The sequence below is a fragment of the Prionailurus bengalensis genome, chromosome D2 (assembly GCF_016509475.1).
Source record: "Prionailurus bengalensis isolate Pbe53 chromosome D2, Fcat_Pben_1.1_paternal_pri, whole genome shotgun sequence".
Taxonomy (NCBI): Eukaryota; Metazoa; Chordata; class Mammalia; order Carnivora; family Felidae; genus Prionailurus; species Prionailurus bengalensis.
The window spans coordinates 3,637,467-3,658,406 of record NC_057351.1 but is presented as its reverse complement, the minus strand read 5'-3'; the positions used below and the strand labels follow the sequence as shown (position 1 = coordinate 3,658,406).

Sequence of the window (20,940 nt, the reverse complement as noted above, 5' to 3'; positions counted from 1 at the left end):
AAAAGGCGTTCATACCTACAGGACCCGTGTAGATTTCGGTGGGTTTTGGTTACAAAGCATTCATATTCTCTCCCTCCAAACACCCTGATTTCAAAGGAGGAATTAGCCTTGTCTCCCGCAGACACAGCTGACTTTAATCACTGGTCCTGTCCTGCCTCATCCCAGGCCAAAGGAGACCGCAGGTGACCCAGGCCAGGCCATTTTCTCCCTGGAGTTTGGTCCTTGAGTCAAAGACACAAGAGTTTAAGATGGCTGGGACCCACTCACGTGAGGTGCTCCCTGCTCATCAGACGGAAACTGCGTACCCACCTGTTCACTCCTCCACTTCTTGTTCCCAGGCTCCTGCACCTGCCTGTGTTCCTGCCCACAGCTTCCAATAAAGTTCCCTGCACTGAAGGGAGCCTCCGTCGATTGCTGGCACGTTAGAACTAGTATTACGCACATTCCCCTTTAAGGTCCAGCTGCGCTAAAGCACGACTCATTTTCTAATTCTTTCACGGTAGCAACATCTGCCTGATCTTCCTGGTCCTGGTCTCATCAGTCCCCCTAGACTCTTTGTAATTCTACTGGCCGTGTATTTTGCATTCTGCTTTAAGTTGCAAGGCTGCTCATTACAGAGTTTGATAAGAATTTGTATTCTGGAAAAAATCCAGTCATTTACATGTGCCATGAATCTATATTCTTGGGAGGAATATATCGATTTCAAAAAAAAAAATATATATATATATGATTAGTATTTGATTATGAAAAAACTTTCTTAAGAGAAAACCTGGTGCTTGATCTTCTGACAAGCAAATACAGTGCAAATGAATTAGTATAATAATTATAATCATTAGCCACAAATTAAATGTTCATTTAGGGTTTATTCTTCTAATTTAGTTTAAAAGATTTGTAATGTATTCATAATTATTTAGTAATATGTCACTATGTAATCTTTAGACAATGTTTCAGAAACTAAAGTTAATTGACACATACATTTTATATGTATATAAATATACATAGGTGGATATATATGCATATAATTTATACAAGAATATATATTTACATGTTATAGAGGTGTATTTGTATGTATGTGTTATGTTTTATACACATAAAAGTTTACATGAAAATACATGTATATAAATATTTTTACTGTGTTACCACATGTTAATTAATTTAAATTTTTTTTTTTCAACGTTTATTTATTTTTGGGACAGAGAGAGACAGAGCATGAACGGGGGAGGGGCAGAGAGAGAGGGAGACACAGAATCGGAAACAGGCTCCAGGCTCCGAGCCATCAGCCCAGAGCCTGACGCAGGGCTCGAACTCCCGGACCGCGAGATCGTGACCTGGCCGAAGTGGGACGCTTAACCGACTGCGCCACCCAGGCGCCCCTAATTAATTTAAATTTAAACTAGTTTGGGGTGTTTGGGTGGCTCAGTCGGTTAAGCTTCAGACTTCGGCTCAGGTCATGATCTCACAGTTCGTGAGTTCGAGCCGGGCATCGGGATCTGTGCTGACAGCTAGGAGCCTGGAGCCTGCTTGGGATTCTGTGTCTCCTTCTCTCTCTGCCCCTCCCCTGCTTGCACTGTCTCTCTTTCTCAAAAATAAATAAACATTAAAAAAATAAGAAATAAATTTAAACTAGTTTATAAGTTAAATTAGAAACAGTTTATCTAGATAGCTTTTTCACAATAAATGTTGAATACATTTTACAATAAATGTTCAAAGGCATATTTAACTGAAATCTTGTGTAAATAGTTTTTTTTTTCTTTAAATCAGAAACTGAAGGTACCAATAAAGAGCTAGCTCACTTAAGTAGTTTATTCTCAAACCATCTTTGGTGGATGGCCCTAAATTTTAATTTACAACATCACTTTATCCATTTACCTATATGCACCTCTTCCGTGAGCTCAGCCAGATTGCATTATAAACAGTTAAGCGTGGAGGCTTAAGGAAAAAGTCTTATAGCTGACGTAGGTACCTGTTTACTTATGGATTTGGCTTTCATTTTTTTTCACCAAGATCAGCAGCCATCCTATTGACTTCCCTCTGTGTGCAGGAGCCACGCTAAAATTACCCTTTGATGGAAGTTTCTCTGTGAGGGAGTGGCCCACTCCCAGGAGAGGATGGGTTGCATGTGTAATTAGGTTTCCCTCCTTTTTAAGAAGCACTGCAAAGAGGGAGTGGTTAGGGACCCAGCCTGCCCCTGGCCCCTACGTGGAGATTCAAATTAAACCTCTCCCACTTGCTATCTGTGTCTCTGTGGAAATTATTCAACTTCCAATGTTGCAGGGGACTCACCGGTGCAAGGGGAAAGCAGTCAGACCTACCCCAAAGGGCTCTGTGAGAAGTTAATTAGCGCCCAGTAAGTGTACAACCCCCAACAAATAAAAAAGAGCAGCACGAAGATTAGTTATTTGTCGTGGTTGTCACAGAAGCCCCTCACAGTGAGTGATTGCAAGCCCCAACCCAGGTACTTGTGAATGTTTCTTCAAAAGCCTGGCTGAAAGGAACCCATAGGACTGCGGATGCCCACAGGGATACAGCACAGGCTTTCCTGATACCCTGCACTATGTCCTCTGTTAATACAGACCTTAGAGACCCCACCCACAGCACGTCCCAGGTGCTGTGCTGAGAACCACGGACCACTTCATACATCACACTTTGTACATTCTGTGATGTTCCACAGGATGGAAACATCCCCTTCTCTTCTGGCATTTGACTCAGAAATGGTTCTGTCTTCCCACTGCAAGTCCCCCCCACCCCGCCCCCCCCTTGCCAATTTTTAACTGATTCCTTTCCTTTTGGTCTGTTCCTTGGTTTGCCTCTTTCACTTTGACCCTAAAATGATGAAAAGCAAGTTTGGGAGCACTCTACCAATCTGCAGGGCATGGTCACGGCCTCTCTCTGCTCATCTTACTCAACTCCCTCCATTTCTTTTTATTCTGCTTGCTTTATTTTTATGACTCATATGACACGTACTTTACCTTTTTAAAAAAAAATAATGCTTATTTTTGAGAGAGAGACAGAGACAGAGCACGAGCAGAGGAGGGGCAGAGAGAGAGAGAGGGAGACACAGAATATGAAGCAGGCTCCAGGCTCTGAGCTGTCAGCACAGAGCCCGATGCGGGAGAACCCACGAACTGTGAGATCACGACCTGAGCCGAAGTCAGATGCTTATTAACCTGAGACACCCAGATGCCCCTACCTTGTGTTGTTGTATGAATCATTGTGCCTCAACTCCTCTTTGCAAAGGTGGAACATTGAAAAAATAATTTAATGTGGCATCTCATACAGTTTCGATAGAAAAGAAAGTATCTAAAATACCATTTGTGTTGCTGCTGATACAAATGGGATTTTCTTACATACGCTTGTAGCTGAATGTATTTCTTATGTTAAAAAAAGCAACAGCATAGTCAGAGGTAAACTGTGCATGAGCTGGAGGAAGTTAGGAGGATAACCATACATGTAGCTAAGAGAACACAGGTGTGGGCTCTTGCTGGTTGGGTCTCCGAGTTGAGGGGCTGCACAATAAAATGCTCTATTTACCTCCCACCACTGGGTGAGACTGATTTTAAAAAATAATAAGCTGTTGTATTTGGCAAAACTTCTGCACCATAAAACTTAAAAGACTATGATGGCACAAAACCAGACACTCGGATCAATGGAACAGAATAGAGAACCCAGAAATGGACCCACAAACGTATGGCCAACTAATCTTCGACAAAGTAGGAAAGAATATCCAAAGGAATAAAGACAGTCTCTTCAGCAAGTGGTCCTGGGAAAACTGGACAGCAACATGCAGAAGAATGAACCTGGACCACTTTCTACATCATACACAGAAATAAACTCAAAATTGATGAAAGACCTAAAAGGAAGACAGGAAGCCATCAAAATCCTCAAGGAGAAGGCAGGCAAAAACCTCTTTGATCTTGGCCCCAGCAACTTCTTACTCAACACACCTCCGGAGGCAAGGGAAACAAAAGCAAAAATGAACTATGGGGACCTCATCCAAATAAAAGCTTCTGCACAGCGAAGGGCACACTCAGCAAAACTAAAAGGCAACGGACAGAATGGGAGAAGATATTTGCAAATCACAGATCAGAGAAAGGTTTAGTATCCAAAATCTATAAAGAACTTATCAAACTCAACACCCCCCCCCAAAATAATAATTCAGTGAAGAAATGGGAAAAAGACATGAAGAGACACTTCTCCAAAGAAGACATCCAGATGGCCAACTGACACATGAAAAAATGTTCAACACTGCTCATCACCTGGGAAATACAAATCAAAACCACAATGAGGAACCACCTCACACCTGTCAGAATGGCTCACATTAACAACTCAGGCAACAACAGATGTTGGCGAGGATGCGGAGAAAGAGGATCTCTTTTGCCTTGTTGGTGGCAATGCAAGCTGGTACAGCCACTCTGGAAAACAGTATGGAGGGTCCTCAAAAAACTAAAAACAGAACTCCCCTACGACCCAGCAATTGCACTACTAGGCATTTATTCACGGGATACAGGTGCACTGCTTCGAAGGGACACATGCACTCCCATGTTTATAGCAGCGCTATCAACAATAGCCAAAGTATGGAAAGAGCCCAGATGTCCATCGATGGATGAATGGATAAAGAAGATGTGGTGTGCGTACACACACACACACACACACACACACACACACACACACACACACACAATGGAGTATCACTCGGCAATCAAAAAGAATGAAATCTTGCCATTTGCAACTACATGGATGGAACTAGAGTGTATTATGCTAAGTGAAATTAGAGAAAGACAAGTATCATATGACTTCACTCATATGAGGACTTCAAGACACAGAACAGATGACCATAAGGGAAGGGAAGCAAAAACAATATAAAAACAGGGAGGGGGGACAAAACAGAAGAGACTCTTAAATATGGAGGACAAACTGAAGGTTACGGGAGGGGATGTGGGAGAGAGGATGGGCTAAATGGGTAAGGGGCATTAAGGAATCTCCTCTTGAAATCATTGTTGCACTATATGCTAACTAATTTGGATGTAAATTCAAAAAATAAAATTAAAAAAGAAAACTTTCAGGAAAAAAAAAGACTACGATAGAAAGAAGAATTTTTAAAGGAAAAAGTACCCACTATATATTTTGAAGACCTTTAGAAGCAACCGTGATTCACATTTTAATGGACACATATCATATGTAACAATCTGTACCCTGCATCCATTTTCCAGTTATGTTCTATTTTGCGAGCAAAGGCTCTGAAACATGAACGGAACTCAGTCGTGTGATATTTGGGAAAAGTAAAACAGAGATTATAATACTCGACTTGTTTCTGCTTCTCTAATTTCCCAACTATGCTCCCAATGATTTTTTTTTTATCAAAAGCTAAGTTCAATAGGAAGCTGGAAAATACCTTTCTTCACTGTTTTTGTTAATGGATTTCACCTCTGGAGTATGAATAGCCACTTTCCCTCAAATCACAGGATGGAATATACCTGTATAAATTAACCTTTTCTTTTATTAACTTTTATATAACTTTTCTTTTATTAACTTTAATACTTATGTTAGTAAGTATTCAAATTCTTTATATATATACATATACATATGATCTGTGCTATATGTATAAATGCTATATGTAATATAGCACAGATCATAAGTTAAAACAAGAATATTAGACAATATACTGGTACTTTCATTACAATGGTCTCTTATGGATTAAACTGATTTCCCCCTCAATCAAAACCCTATTCTTCAAGCTTGCTATTCTCTTAAACAGGAAACCTCCTTCAATACAACTTTATTTTTTAACGCTTCCACTTTTCTCACAGAGCAAACAAAGGCAATAAAGAAAATGTCTCTATCTGCTCCGAATCTCAAAAAATAGCATTTTAAATTGATCTTCCATGAAAACAGATTTTCAGCTAAGGAAGAGTCTACTTATCTCTTCTTGAAAACAACAGCTATAGCTCAAATATTTCAAACGTTTTTTTTTTTTAAAATACAAACAAAATCCAAACATCCCCCATGGAATTATAGGAAGTATTTTGTTTATTTGTTTTGGCTTTCTTTTCATCGTCTCCAAAGGTTTGAGTGTCAATGAAAAAGCAGAAAAATGATAAAAGAGAGACAAAAGTACTTGTATGTCCATATTGCTGAGGAAGATGGGGACATGGCACAAATAATATATTTAAATTTTCTATATGACAAGTGTCAGGTGGTAAGTATTAACTGAGAAACACCATTTATTTTCCTTTAGTACTTTTTGTTTCTTCCAACAGAAACTAGTATAGTTTTGACTATAAAGATTCTGAAATGGGGCACCTGGGTGGCTCAGTCAGTTAAGCGTCCGACTTCAGCTCAAGTCATGATCTCACGGTTCGTGAGTTCAAGCCCCGCGTCAGGCTCCAGAGCCTAGAGCCTGCTTTGGATTCTGTGTCTCCCTCTATCTACCCCTCCGCTGCTTGCGCTTCTTCTCTGGCATTGTCTCAAAAATAAATAAACTTTAAAAAATATTAAAAAAAAGATTCTAAAATGTGTTAGTGAATGATGGGTATTGTGACCATTAAAATATGAAACAAATCTATTGAAAGCAAGACATCAGCATACATAATGTTTTACTGAATTATTATACGATGGTATGTTAAGAAAAAGCGAAGTCTAGTTGACAAGTCATTTGTTTTTGGTTAACTGTGCATGTAGGAAAGTATATAGTCGACCCATATATAACACTGAGCAGCATGGTTCCACGTATATACATGGAGCTTTTACAGTACAGCCCTACAAATGTATTTCTCTCCTTTATGATTTTCTTACTATCGTTTTCTTTTCTCTGACTTTATTGTTAGAATGTAGCATATGATATGTGTAACACACACAATATGTGTTAATTGACTGTGTTATTGGTAAAGCTTCCAGTCAACAGTAGAGTATTATTAGCTAAATTTTTGGAGATTCAAAAGTCATATGTGGATTTTCACCTGTACAGCACCCCTGAACCCTATGTTGTTCGAGGGTCAAGTGTAATATGAATGTGGAGAATGCATATAACATGAAATAAAAAAATAAAAATTTACCCTAATACATCAGAAACATATTATCAGAAACAAAATACTAAGTACCATGAATTTGAGCCATTTGGACAGAAGTTTAATCCTTAGTGTAAATAATATATTCATTTTCTGCTATGATAGCATATCTTCAAATGAAAACTAAGAATTCATACAAAATAGGACATTTTGACCCTCACAAATAGGACCCCAGAAATGAGAGTACTGAAGCACCCCTCTTTGTAACTATGATTCCATGATGTCAGCTCAATACTGACACCGGGATAATTTAAAACTTTGCTGTATGACCATGCAATACAAATTCTACATTTGTATAGAAATGGAATTCAAATGTCTATACTTTCCCACATTTCAAGGAATTAAGCATTAAACATACTACTACAATATGTACGAATAACAACATCAGATAGTATGCTATCAAAGCCTCACTGCATTCTGGGCCAACTTCCATTCTGTAAAGAATTATCAACACAGTAAGTTGAAAATAAGTATTTTTCTTGCAAAAAGAGATGACTTCTCCTTCTCTACCAAAATGAAGCCCCAAACTGAGTATTTCTGAAAAAAATAGCAGATGAATTTCCTTTGTGTTGAAACAATGAATCACCAAGACTGACTAAAACCAAAGCATATTTATGTGTTCTAAAGAATCATGAATTGTACCTTAAATAGTAAAAAGTAGCTCAACATTTTATGTTGAGTTTGTGTTTTATTTTTATGATCGGCTTCAATTTATTTTATAGCTATTACATGACTAATTCGGAAAATGTTGTCTCCAAAAGTTGTACATGGAACTGTCTGTGCTTCATTGTGATAAAAATTAGATCACTTATGATCATTCTCTGTTGATAAGCTCTTCAACTTTGACCACATCTTTGTGCTAAGTATACTTAAAATCGGCATGTGATTGCCGATACTTACAACAATTTAATTTAAAATACAGCAGATAAGAAAGACTACACAACTGAAGAATCTCTCAGATATAATAACATTCCATATGTTCCAGCTGGACATATTTTTGAAACAGCTTGCAACTGGTTTTATAGGATAATACCATACCTGACGTATATAATACACTCAGTTCATGAGGAATAAATAAGACAAAAGAAAATAACCTTATTGCAGGGCTAGGGAAGCGGCCATGGTGAGAGGAGGTAGATAATGGAGTTTCACTTTATCACTGAGTTGAGAAATCAGCAGGATGAAGACGAGAAAAGGAACTGGCATCATTTATTGTGGGGAACCAAATCTTGCTAAATAAACTCGACTGTCTCCAAGAAGAGAATACTGTGACCTTCCCACATATCGTTTTATCAAAGTCTTCAGTGGCCAGGTAAAGAAATTTTTATTTTTTCCATTTGCTAAGACCCCAAACCAAGGAATTTTACAAATTTTATACACTGCATCTTCAAAATATACCCTTCATCTAAACATCTCTCCTGCGGCTACCTTAACAACAGTCCAAGCCCCGGAGATCTCTCCCTGGACTCATAGCTCCTCACTTTGTCTCCCACTCAACAATATTTAAAAACTTAAGCCACAACAGTATTTCTCTGTGCAAATCCTTACAGGTAACACCGGCCAAAAGAAATATAATGCAAATCACATGCAAATTCAAATTTTTTAGTACCCACATTAAAAGATTAACAATAAAAATGGCGAGATTAATTTTAATATATTTATTTCACTCATTACACCCAAAAAATACCAGTTCAGTGTATAATCCATCTAAAATTATTAATGATATTGTCCTTTTATTGGGCGGGGGCTACCAATATTTTTAAATCTGGTGTATATTTTATACTTAGAGCACCTTCCATTTGGACTGACCACATGTTAAGCACTCCTATGCCTCACGGCTACGATATCAGACTAACAGTTCTATCGACTTTGTATCTTGCACAGGGTAAAATGTTAAATCCTTCAAGTGGCCCATGATATCCCATATAACTCACTTCCTATCTTGATATGACAACAGTCTCCTCCATCTGGGTTTTCACATCAGCAGTGTCCTCTCTCTGGGAAAACTGCCCCACCCCCACACATCATGGTAACCACCTGGCTGTTTCCCTTAACTCCTTTCTGCTCTGATTTCAGCTTATCACAAGGCTTTCCTCCATCATCCTGAGACAGGACCTTTCTTCCATAATTTCATATTGCTACATATTATATATTAATTTATTATTATTCTATTTGCTGTTTTCCCCCCATAGAATGGAAGCTCCATGGGAGCACAGACTTTGCTTGGTATACTTACGCTTCCATTACTTACAACCAGTAACTACTTTTTATTTAATTAATAGATTTCCAGCATTGCATATGGATATTAGGACTTAGAGAGTTTAATTGGCCAGAGACCTGCCACCTAGTCACTGGTGGGTGGGGCTTGAGCCTAGGGTCCCTTCAAGAAGAATCAACTTCCTGGGTGAGGGTGGGGAGGGGGGGGAGTTAATATATCATTTAGGAATTTTACATGAGATTTTCTCTGAAGTGTTTTCTTATAGGAATCTGAATAGAATAAATAAGCATTTGTTTTTTCTATCCAGAGAGTGTAACACTCCAAATTAGGAATTTGCAAGTTAAAGCATATAGGCTAACTAAATTCAGGCTACTATCTGTTTTTGGAAATAGAATTTTACTTACATAAGTATTGTTATTAAAACCATTGATTTAAAATTATTGTTTTTAAAGTTGAAATTACTGTTAACACTTAAAAAAGTATAATGGAAAGGGGTGCCTGGGTGGCTCAGTCGGTTAAATGTCCGACTTAAGCTCAGGTCATGATCTCACGGTCCGTGAGTTCGAGCCCCGTGTCGGGCTCTGTGCTGACAGCTCAGACCCTGGAGACTGTTTCAGATTCTGTGTCTCCCTCTCTCTCTGACTCTCCCCCATTCATGCTCTGTCTCTATCTCAAAAATAAGTAAATGTTAAAAAAACTAAAAAAAAAAATATAATGGAAAGAAATAATGTAGTAAAAACCAAAATTTAAGTAACAGTATAAACATTACAAAAATCTCTTTCAAATGTATTAGTCTATTAACATTAATATTTATAATAGGAATATCTGTCCCTTTATAGTGTCTGGACCTCAAAAGCAAGGAGAGGGTAAAAATGATCAAAGCTAATGTGTTTATTGATCTGCCTTTCCATTTGACCTTTCCCCTCAACACCAGTCTTTATTACACTGATTTAAGAAAATATAAGTGTGAGCATTTACTGTTTACTGTTTCATAGATTCTCTTCCAAAGAGATTTCATAATTCTCATCCTAGAAATGTGTGTCTCGGCTAGATTTCTGAAGTATGTTTTGTAACCTTAATTCAAGGAGCCATAAATTAGTGACACAGACACATTTCAGATGCGGTATCAATATTTCATGGAGATGGGCTCTCCTACGCCAAATCAATAACTACTTCAATAAAGTCTACGGTCGCTGAATTTTCATATCGTATTTAGAAAGTAAGAGAAGTGTTTGAGCAACTCTGTGACCTTAATTTTCAATTCCAATTCATGCTGGAGCACAGTATTTCTGAAACTCCTTGATGCATACTCTTCAAAAAATGCCATTTCTGCAGATTCTTAAAGATTTAAATTTTAGAATCCCAACCTTCTTCTATTCATTTGGGCTTCATGATGAAGTGGATGGAGAAAGGAGACACGGACCCCAACACTTCCCAGCTTCCTCTTCACACACTACTGCCAGTCCTTTGCTGGTCATAGCCCGGTTTCCCCATCCTCCTCCTTACAGCCCTGCCCCACCCCTTAACCTCAAGCATTTGTTAAGTCAGAGCCCACAAAGAGATAAATCCTAAATTTAACCTAAAGTACTTGAGAACATAGACATGAAAGGGCCACCTGCAGCCACAGATTCTCACTGGAATTTGCTGAATAAGTTAATACAATTTAAAAGAAACATGTTTCATTACAAAGGGGCGTTGGTCTCCCATAAATTCCCTAAGCCCCAAATAACAAAAGTGGTAAAAAACAAAACAAAACAAAACAAAACAAAACAAAACAAAACAAAACAAAACAAAACCTGAAAGTGTTCAGTAGAGCCATTTATGCCAGGGGCATGGGGAATAATCATTACCATCACTATAGCAACGCTCATTTACAAGGAGCATTCTGTTTTCCAGGCATTGTGTTCTTGGCCATCAAAGGACACTGACCCCTTTGCAAAATCTTCCCCATCATGAAATGATTGTATTAGGTCATCAAATTTTTATTTTATCAACCCTCCCGGTTTGTACTGATTTCACACTTGCCAAGAAAACTAGGATTATGATCTGGCCTCATTTACGGGTCTGTCTAAAGGAAGAAAAAAAAAAGTGATGATCATATGGAATTTAAGTTTCCTTCTTACAGATAAAGATATATGGGGACTATAGAAAATGTCTCTGATGGGGGCACGTGGGTGGCTCAGTTGGTTAAGTGTCCAACTTCGACTCAGGTCATGATCTCATGGTTTGTGAGTTCGAAACCCTGCATTGGGCTCTGTGTTGACAGCTCTGAGCCTGGAGCCTGCTTCGGATTCTGTGTCTCCCTCTCTCTCTCTGCCCCTCCCCTACTCATGCTCTATCAAAAAGAAATAAACATTAAAAAAAAGAAATAAAAGAAAATATCTTTGACGGTAATGTGACTTGCCATCTAAGAACGTCTATAGGAAACGACATGCTGGTTAGTCTGGTCACTGGAACAATAAATTCTTGTTTTATTGAACAAGGTGTCCTTCTGTTGTCTACCTCAGTTACTGTGTATTTTTATTCCTCCCCTGGACACTAAAGGGTGTTTGGTGCTTCATCAGGCTGAATCAGATCCAACAGTCCTTATCAGGACGACCAGCAGCTTTCAAAAAGGAATCAAAAAAGCTACAGGCCACAGGATTCCAACCATAAGACATTCGGGACCAGGCAAAACCAGAGAGACAGTAAAAAGGGCGGTGGTTGCCAGGGGAAGAGACGAAAGGAGGGATGAAGAGGTGGAGACACAGGACGTTGACAGCAGTGGATCTATTCTGTGTCCCGTACAGTGATAGGTAGAGGCCGTTAGTCATGAGTTCAAACCCACAGTGTGCACACCGGCAAGAGGAAACCTCACGTGGACTATGAGTTTAGGGCGTTTACGATGTGTCCATGTCGGTTTGCTACAAAGGCGCCACTAATTCTGAGGCACGATGTTGACAGTGAGGGAAGCTGTGAGTGGGGGGCACTTGGGAATCTGCTGTGCATCTTCTGCCTAGTTTCGCTGTGAATGTAAAACTGCTCTAAAAAAAATAGTCTATTTTTTTAAAGGGATCGGAAATTTTTGTGCTTAAGAATCTCTAAATTAACACAGATTTTTAAAAATTGACACTAAGAGGGCGCGTGGGTGGCGCAGTCGGTTAAGCGTCCGACTTCAGCCAGGTCACGATCTCGCGGTCCGTGAGTTCGAGCCCCGCGTCAGGCTCTGGGCTGATGGCTCGGAGCCTGGAGCCTGTTTCCGATTCTGTGTCTCCCTCTCTCTGCCCCTCCCCCGTTCATGCTCTGTCTCTCTCTGTCCCAAAAATAAATAAATGTTGAAAAAAAAAAATTGACACTAAGGAATTAGGCATGTGCCTGCTATATCCAGAGTACTCTGGATCCCATTATCCAGAGCACTCTGACTGATTCATCATCATAACCAGCGAACGCTGCATAGAAGAAAGAAATCCCAACATTCACTATGAGAGTCTAGATCTTGATTCTGTGGCCCTGAATGATTCAACCACATAACTGCTGACAAATGATGCTATACTGCCTAAATTTTATCAAACACAACACAGGATTGACATCCTTGTTCCAATTTTCTAGACGAGGAAGTGTGGCCCTAAGTGCTAAATCTCTTGCCTGAAGGTCACACAGTTATCCTAAGTTTCAAACTGGTCAGGTTGAACCCATAATCTGAGCTCCACACTAAACTACCCTCTGGAAAAAACTGGCATCTCTATCTTCACACTCCTGACTGGCTCACTAACCTCGTTGTTAGAATACCTGCTATTTACTGAATATTCACAATTCTCACTGCCCTACACAGCTTATATTATTTAGTTCTTCACAACAATCCCATGATATAAGCTTCACCAGCTTTTGTGAACAAATGATAAGACATGGTAAGGCCGACTGGGGAAGACCAAGGCATCTTGATCGTGTTCCAAAACTGATATGTGACAAGAAGTCTAAGCTCCTTTCACAGGGATATATTTCTTTCAAGACTAGAAAGCTGCCTGTTCTTTCTCTTTCAGGTCTTCCTTTCCACTTAAGAGGGGGGGAAATCATAAAACTGCTATGAAATCATACTTCTACATTGCCATTTCTTCAGTTTTCATAAATTTTGTCTTGATATGAGAAAGGGGAATCATGATTTAGCTTGTATAAAATTTCCATTCAATAAAATGGATAGGGTGCCTGCTACATAACTTGAATGACAGCAATGAAAATACAGGACAGCACCCTATCCTCATGGAACTTATACTTCGGTGGGAAATTGACGTAAAGTGAAAATATTAGCTAATGCTTTGAAGACAAAGAGAGCAGAATGAAGGGTTAGAGGTTGAAGATGGTTGTACCATATTTTGATGGTACAATCAGAGAAAGTCTGCTTCCATAGATAACATTAAAGCAGCTAAGAGACAGGCGTGATTCTAGATTTTTTTTCAGGTGTAAATCAGCTATTATTTTGACAAGAGGTTAAGTGTACATAAACCCCTTCTGTAGCGGTAACCCAGACACTGAATGATTGATATTCCAAGCATAAATACTGAGAATCCTCTTCTCCACAGGACATTGTACATGGCGCTCGAAGGTTAAGTTTGTGATGTAGTAAGAGATAATTGTTACAGAGCACATGCTTTTATTACAGAAGAAATACTCAGGCATTCATTAAGCTTTTCTTATTGTATACGGCACATAATTACTAAAAGTTTTGCCGTCTGATATCTGAAGCTTCTTCTGGCAACTTGGAAGTGAAAGATATTTTGCTAGAGAGAGGCAGTGAGAAATTGGTACCTGTCAACCTGAACTCAAGGGAAGATGCAGAATTAACAAATGAGTGTCCATCTAAAAATTATGAAATGATGGCAGGCTAGGTTGGCTGGCTCAGAGTGAACTAGTAAAGACATTTAGTAATCTTTTAGAGCATTCAGAATATCAGAGAACGGTGGCTTCATAAATAGTCCCAACTTTGTCTGATTCAACAATGACATGTTAGGTATACACTGTTCAAAAGGCACAATGTGGCATATTTTCTAATATTGTCTAAAATTAGTCTCCTTGGTTTTTGAAAGAATAAGACTTGGCCATCTAGATCCATCACTTTGAGAAATAACATTCCCTGGGCTCACTGGATTGATGACTCAATGAGTTTTCTGAATCATTTGGGGCTACAAAAAATCAAGATATATACTCTAATAATGACTCTTAAGGTTCCTTTCTTCTCTGCAGCGTTTTGAGGTTATGTTGATGCATCGGTCAAAGCATCCTGAATAACAGCATCATCTCACATCTAATTTCCATACCTCTTTGAAGGCACTCTCAGAATCTCCACATATTTTAAGTGAAGCTCTCCATTCAGGAAAAGGGTACACTGAATTATTAAGATGGTGTTTTATGGGTTTAATCTGAACACTGTAGTGATTAAAATGACCTAATGCAATAAAAATATAGCTATATGAATATAGACATATAAGTAAGTAAAAATCCATTACTCTGTAAGGTCTTCTATCTTTTTCTCCACCAGAGTCGGGGGCACGTTCGAAACGATCACCTGCATGTCCAGCTGGTTGACCACAGAGACCTGCAGGAGGAGAACCAGAGCCCGTTGAGAACTAACGAGCATTTTTATAACCCATTTCTTTCCTACTATGCATAGACCCAGTGGCTCCCCATGTTTCATTTAGGAATAAGTATCTTTAGTTAGACAACTGCCATTAGATGTTGGGCAGGTGGAGATGGGTAGACTATCATTGCTTACTTAGAAGTAACAGAGCCCTAAGTGACTTCAACTCTTGTTGGGTTGTGTGGGTTTTTTTTGTTGGTTGGTGATTGTATAAAGCATGAAGGAAGGCACGTTCATTTTTCTAATCGGGTTATTTAAGAACACTCAGGATAATGGAAAACACGGGTTTTACAAATCTCGGGAAAGGATTCATCCAGTGTGACTAAGAAGCTGAGATGCGAGTAGTTAGAATAATTCATTCCATGGGGTCATTATACAGCTTTCATGTCTGCTTCAGCAGACGCTGGGTTTGTTATGCCCCTGAATACTGACTTTGTGTATCATGTACAACAAAGGTATTTAAATGTTTACCATTCCTAGATCTTATTTATGTTACTTTCCCAGTGCAGTGGTTAGGCAAATATTTCCAGAAATAAACAGGTCATTTTTGAAGGAATTCTGCTTATAAAATTCTGCTTATAAAAACTTTTAAAAAACATATTTCTATTATTGTTGGGTTCAATCTCTGTAATGGATTAAAATTACAAGAAAGAGTCAAAAGAAGAAAAAGTAACATTTGTTAAGCACACATTCTAAAATCAGAGGTTGCCAGTGTACGAATTATTTCTAAGTTCTTCTAATTCTTCCTAATGAACTTCTTAGCTTTCCTTTTTTTATCTATTTGTGCCCAGGTACTTTAGATAGTAGTGGCCAATAAAAAAATTAATGTAAGCCACACATACATGCAGATATGTAATTTAAAAGTTTCTGGTCCCCACGATAGAAAGATTAAAAAAGTAGTGAAAGCCATTTAATAATACACTTCACCCAATATGTTAATAGATTATCATCCCAACACACAATCAATACAAAACAACTTATTGAGACATTTTACATTTTTTATACTAAGTCTTTGAAGCCCAGTGTGTACTGTATGCATACTTACAGTACGTCTCAATGTGACACGGTCACATTTCAAGTGCTCAGTAGCCACAGAGGACAAGTGACTAATACACTGGACAGCAAAGCTCTAGAAACCCTCACCTTCTCTTGCTGGTCACTGTCTCTCCTGACTGGTCTCTGGTGCCATCTCATTTTTCTTGAAAAGGAAGAGGCAGCTTAATAATCTTTTTAGACAGCTTTGTATAGTCTTTGATACAACACCAAAAGTCAAGTGCTAGTCTGAGTGTGAAATTGAAAATTGGGTTTAGTTACATTAAAACACATTTATCTATCTTCCACTTTCAATGGATCTTTACCCACAAATGATGCTTTAATATCATGCATTGGTCATTTGGAAAATGCCGGTTCATTGAGTAACACAGATTCTTCAAATATTGAAACACTACATAATACAATATCAAGAATAATGTCACATTCCTTAAAATGACCACTGATCTCATGGTCTTTAATAATGGGAAGCTGTCAGGCTCACACTGGTGATGGACTACAAGCTTTCCAATATTCTTTTTATCTTTAAAATTTATTTTACTTTTATTTACTTTCATTTTTTTTAAGTGTATTCATTTATTTTGAGAGCGAGAGAGTGCGCAAGAGCGGGGTGGGAAGGGCAGAGAGAGGGAGAGAGAATCCCAAGCAGGCTCTGTGCTGTGAGCGCAGACATGGGGCACGATCCCACAAACCACGAGATCATGACCTGAGCTGAAGTCAGATGCTTACCAACTGAGCCACCCAGGTGCCCCCAAGCTTTCCAATATTCTACTTTGCGCTTGGAAGCTTTGATGCTATCAGTAGCCATTGTTTTCCTTGAACTGACCGTCTCACTTCATTCATTTTTGTGTAAATGTCTACCAAATATTCAAGTCTGAATAAGCCTATTTGATCTCAAGTTATTTTTTCAAAGCAAAAGCTATTTCGTAAAAAAACAAAAACCCAGCCAATTCAGCTTACATAATAGTTCTCCTTCAGACTGCCCTCTACGTCCTTAAACAACAGAAGTGTTCGAAGCATACTTCCCATTTCATTACACAACATATTGAAAAGGTATTTAGTCAAGAGTGGAGGTTTGTTAAAATTAATCAGTTTTACTGCTTACGAGTAAGGACACTCTTCAAGCTTTTTTTCTTTTTTTCCTGTTTATGTATGACTATGAAGGATACAGTGAAAATCGTGGTGCAAAAGCAATACAGTAAAAAAGTCAAACAATGCCCTAGCAGTCTCATGGAAAAAGTTCTGACTCCACCAAACCCCAAAATGATTGGGGGGGGGGCCCTCGGCACTCCATGGACCACACTTTGATAACTGCCAATTTACACTGTAAGACAGAGGTGATTCACCCATCGAATGGGCACTGGGTACCCTCTATATGTCAGGAATTATTCTGGGCACTTGAGATACATCAGGGAATAAAATAATTAATTAAAAACAACAACAAAAAGCTATCCTCATGCAGTTTCCGGGTGGAAATACGAACATGAATATAAGTCCACTGTAAAGAGAAAACAATTAAGAGATGTGATGTTACACAGTCGGCTGCAATTCTGAGCTGGATGGTCTGAGGAGGCTGCAGTGTGAAATGCATCCTTGCAAATATTTGGAGGAGACGAGGGAGCTAGTTCTGAACACTTTGGGGGAAAGAACATTCTAGACAGAAGCACTGCAAAATCACAAAAGTGAGGGAATATCTGCCTATTTGGGGAACAGCAAGTTGGCCAATATTACTGGGTCTGAAGGACTTCAACGGAGAATAGAAAATGATGTCAATGAAGGCCAGATTATCCAGGGCCTCATAGTCTTCTGTAATGACCCAGGAATTTCTCTGAAAGACCTGGGTGATAGGAAAAGCTTTTGAGCAGAGAAACAAGAGGACCTGAATTACCTTATAAGGGATCACTTTGGCTGCTATATTAACACCAGACTTGAGTAGGGGAAGAGAGGAAGCATGGGGGCAAGTTACTGAGTTTGTGAGATGACACAGGTGAAATAGGAGGGTGGTTTCAACCAGGCTCCAATAGGAGAAGGGTTGAAAAATGTGTAGATGACATATACATTTATATATATATATATATATATATATATATATATATATATATATATATATATAAATATATATATATATTTATATATATACACACACACACACGCACATACATATACATATATATGTTCGTCACACACACACATATATACATAACATTTATGAATACCACAGTATTTACTGAGGGATTCATTGTGTGCCTTAGGAGAGAAAGGAATCAAGAGCTTTTTAGCCTAAGGAACACAAAGATTATCTGGTCATCGAGTAAAACTGAGGAGACGGGGAGGGAGGGATGACAGAGTGAAGAGATGTGATGAAGAAGAGGAACTCAGTTCAGGAAACATTAAATAGGCATCTTCACCCAACTTTCCAGTGTGCACACAGATCTATGAATTTGCTGTTCAGAAATGATCTTTGGGGCCAAAACATAAATGTGATGTTCTTTAGTATATAGATGACATTTTAAAGTTCTGGTGACTGAATGAGTTTACGGAGTGAGAATAGACAGAAAAGAGAATTAATGTCTGACCCAGAAGAAACATCAATATTAAAAGGTCAGGAGAGGAAAATGAACCAGAAAGGAGACTGAGAAGGGATGAACAGTGAGGTAAGAGACGACCACAGGATAATGTGGCCCAGAAGCCTCATAAAGGTAATAACCAGTTGAGTATTGCTGATGGTTCAAATACAATGACGACTGACATTACCAGTGAATTTAGTAACATGGAAGTTCTGGATGAGGGCTTGGAGCAGAGTTATAATTAGAGACGGTTCAAGAGAGATTCCACAGCAAAAACCTAGAGCCCACCCCAGCAGTGAGTTTTTCTGGAAAGAGGAACATAGAAATGAAGTGGTATTTGGAAGGAGATGTAGGTCAAGAGGGTTTTTTTTTTTTAAGTTTTTTTTGATGTTTATTTATTTTGGAGAGAGAGAACATGGGGGGGGTGAGGGCAGAGAGAAAGAGAGAGAGAGAGAGAATCTGAAGCAGGCTCTGCACTGACAGCAGAGTCCTATGTGGGGCTCGAACCCATGAACAGTGAGATCATGACCTGAGCTGAAGTCAGTCGCTTAACCAACTGAGCCACCCAGGTGCCCCTCAAGAGGGTTTTTAACAACAGTTTGGAAGATGGAAAACCAGCATGTTTATGGGAATAATCCAATAAAGGGGAGACTGATATGGCTCTTGCATAAAAGAAACAGAAGAGGGGCTGAAACAATGTCCCAGAGCTGGCGGGTGGGGATTGGGCCTGTTGTACAGGTAGAAGTAATGATAGGAGCATAAAGAACTTGTCTAAGTGAGCAGGGAAGAAGACAGAGTATACATTGGTATAAATTCTGGTAGATCAGTAGGATTCGTGGTGCGGCTTGTAGTAGTTGTCTTCTAATGCCTTAATTTTATCTTTCAGTGAAACAGAATGTCCATTAACCAGACAACAGTGAGGTCGAGAAGATACTGGAGGACTGCACAATAGGGGCTCTTGCAGGAGAGACGCGTGGAGGGACCAGGAAGCAGAGTGTGGTGCTCACGTGGGGGCTTTTATCATTAATTTAAAGTAAGACTCTACAACTGTGTATGTTTCTGGAGACATACTCAGCATGACTATAGGTCTGGAGAGAGGAGAATGTTGGAATTATTTAGACTTATGGTTTTGCCAAATGAGTATGATGTCGGGAGAAAGGGCAAGGAAGTTGAATCCCTATGTGACTGAGGGCTTATGGTGGTCAGTGTTATACTATAAAGCTAGTGTGCAGAAGAGAGAAACCATGAGGGTGGAGGGAGGCTAAATGGACTGAAGGTCCTGGAGGAGCCACGGAGTGCTGGTGTTAGCTGGGTATGTTCAGTATTACTTTCGAAGAGTGGGAGGTTTGAAATGGAGGTTATAGAGGGGATGCATTCACTGGTAATGGCAGAAATAGCTGGCTTCTAGTGGATGCAATAGGGTGGAGGGCAAAAGCACCAGAGAAGAGGCAGCCAAGAGGTTGTAAATTTAGGATACTCGAGGAATCATTTGTGTGTGTGAAACTGCCAAAAATCAGGACAATGGGATTGCTGGAAATGGTGACAGTAACCAGAAACTTAACTCACTGAGTGTGTTGGAGGGGGGAGACCCAAGGTTTGGGAGATCACAGCAACAATGTGAGGGAGGCAGTGAGTGACAGGCTCAGACGGGGAGAACCAAGGCTGGATCTCAAGAAGAGGGAAGGTCTAGAAGTAGCCACGTCATGCTCAAAGGTCCCCCTCAGCCAGTGCGTGGTCTGAAGTGCGGCAAATAGAAACAGAACAGGATTCAAACAGAAGCCAGCAGCATGAGGAGTGTCCTCTCGGGAGAACAGAGTCCCAATAAGCAAGAAGGTTTCTTCTGAATTAAAAATCTTACCTTCACTCACTCCTGCTAAAAATTTTCCAATGCTTTCCCACTACTTTTAAGAAAAAGTTCCAGTTTGTTAACATGGCCGACGACCACCACATGAGCCACCTACTGCCATGCCCAGCCTGGCTCTCGGCTCTCATGCACTCTGCTCGCTCGCTGCTCTGGGCTGAGTACTATCTCTCCGGGACTCAGGCTGTCACAACTTGTCTTCCTTCTCGGTTCTGGCCCAGGCCGTTCCCTCTCCATCAAAGCCTCATTTCTCCCTTTCTCTCCACATTCCCTTCTCTTGCCTGACAGGATTTCATACTTATCATAAATGTTGTTTTGCTAGGAAGTTTTACACACACACACACACACACACACACACACACGGTAGTTTTAAAGGTATACTTTTTAATTTCCACACAATAGTTTATAGAGTCGAAATAAGAAACCCATAAACTTTGCATGGCTTATGTACATATTACAAACATAATCTACATAGTTATATTTTATTTATGTTATTGTAGTATTTTTTTATTTTAGGAGGGGGAGGGACATGGAGAGGAAGAGAGAGAATCCTAAGGGGGGGTCCATGC

The 20,940-nt window shown here is 39.4% G+C and overlaps 1 protein-coding gene across 7 annotated transcripts in view; it reads right to left on the bottom strand.

Annotated features, from left to right (window-relative positions):
• PCDH15 (protocadherin related 15) overlaps positions 1-20,940 on the bottom strand; it is a 1,256,363-nt gene that overhangs the window by 42,280 nt on the left and 1,193,143 nt on the right. For all 7 annotated transcript variants that reach the window (XR_006299724.1, XM_043596132.1, XM_043596136.1 and 4 more), the window contains one exon: positions 14,763-14,851. Coding sequence is in view for 6 of the 7 variants with exons in the window: in XM_043596132.1 (XP_043452067.1) it covers positions 14,763-14,851 (89 nt within the window). In the remaining variant the exon portion in view is untranslated. The remainder of the gene's footprint in view (positions 1-14,762; positions 14,852-20,940) is intronic.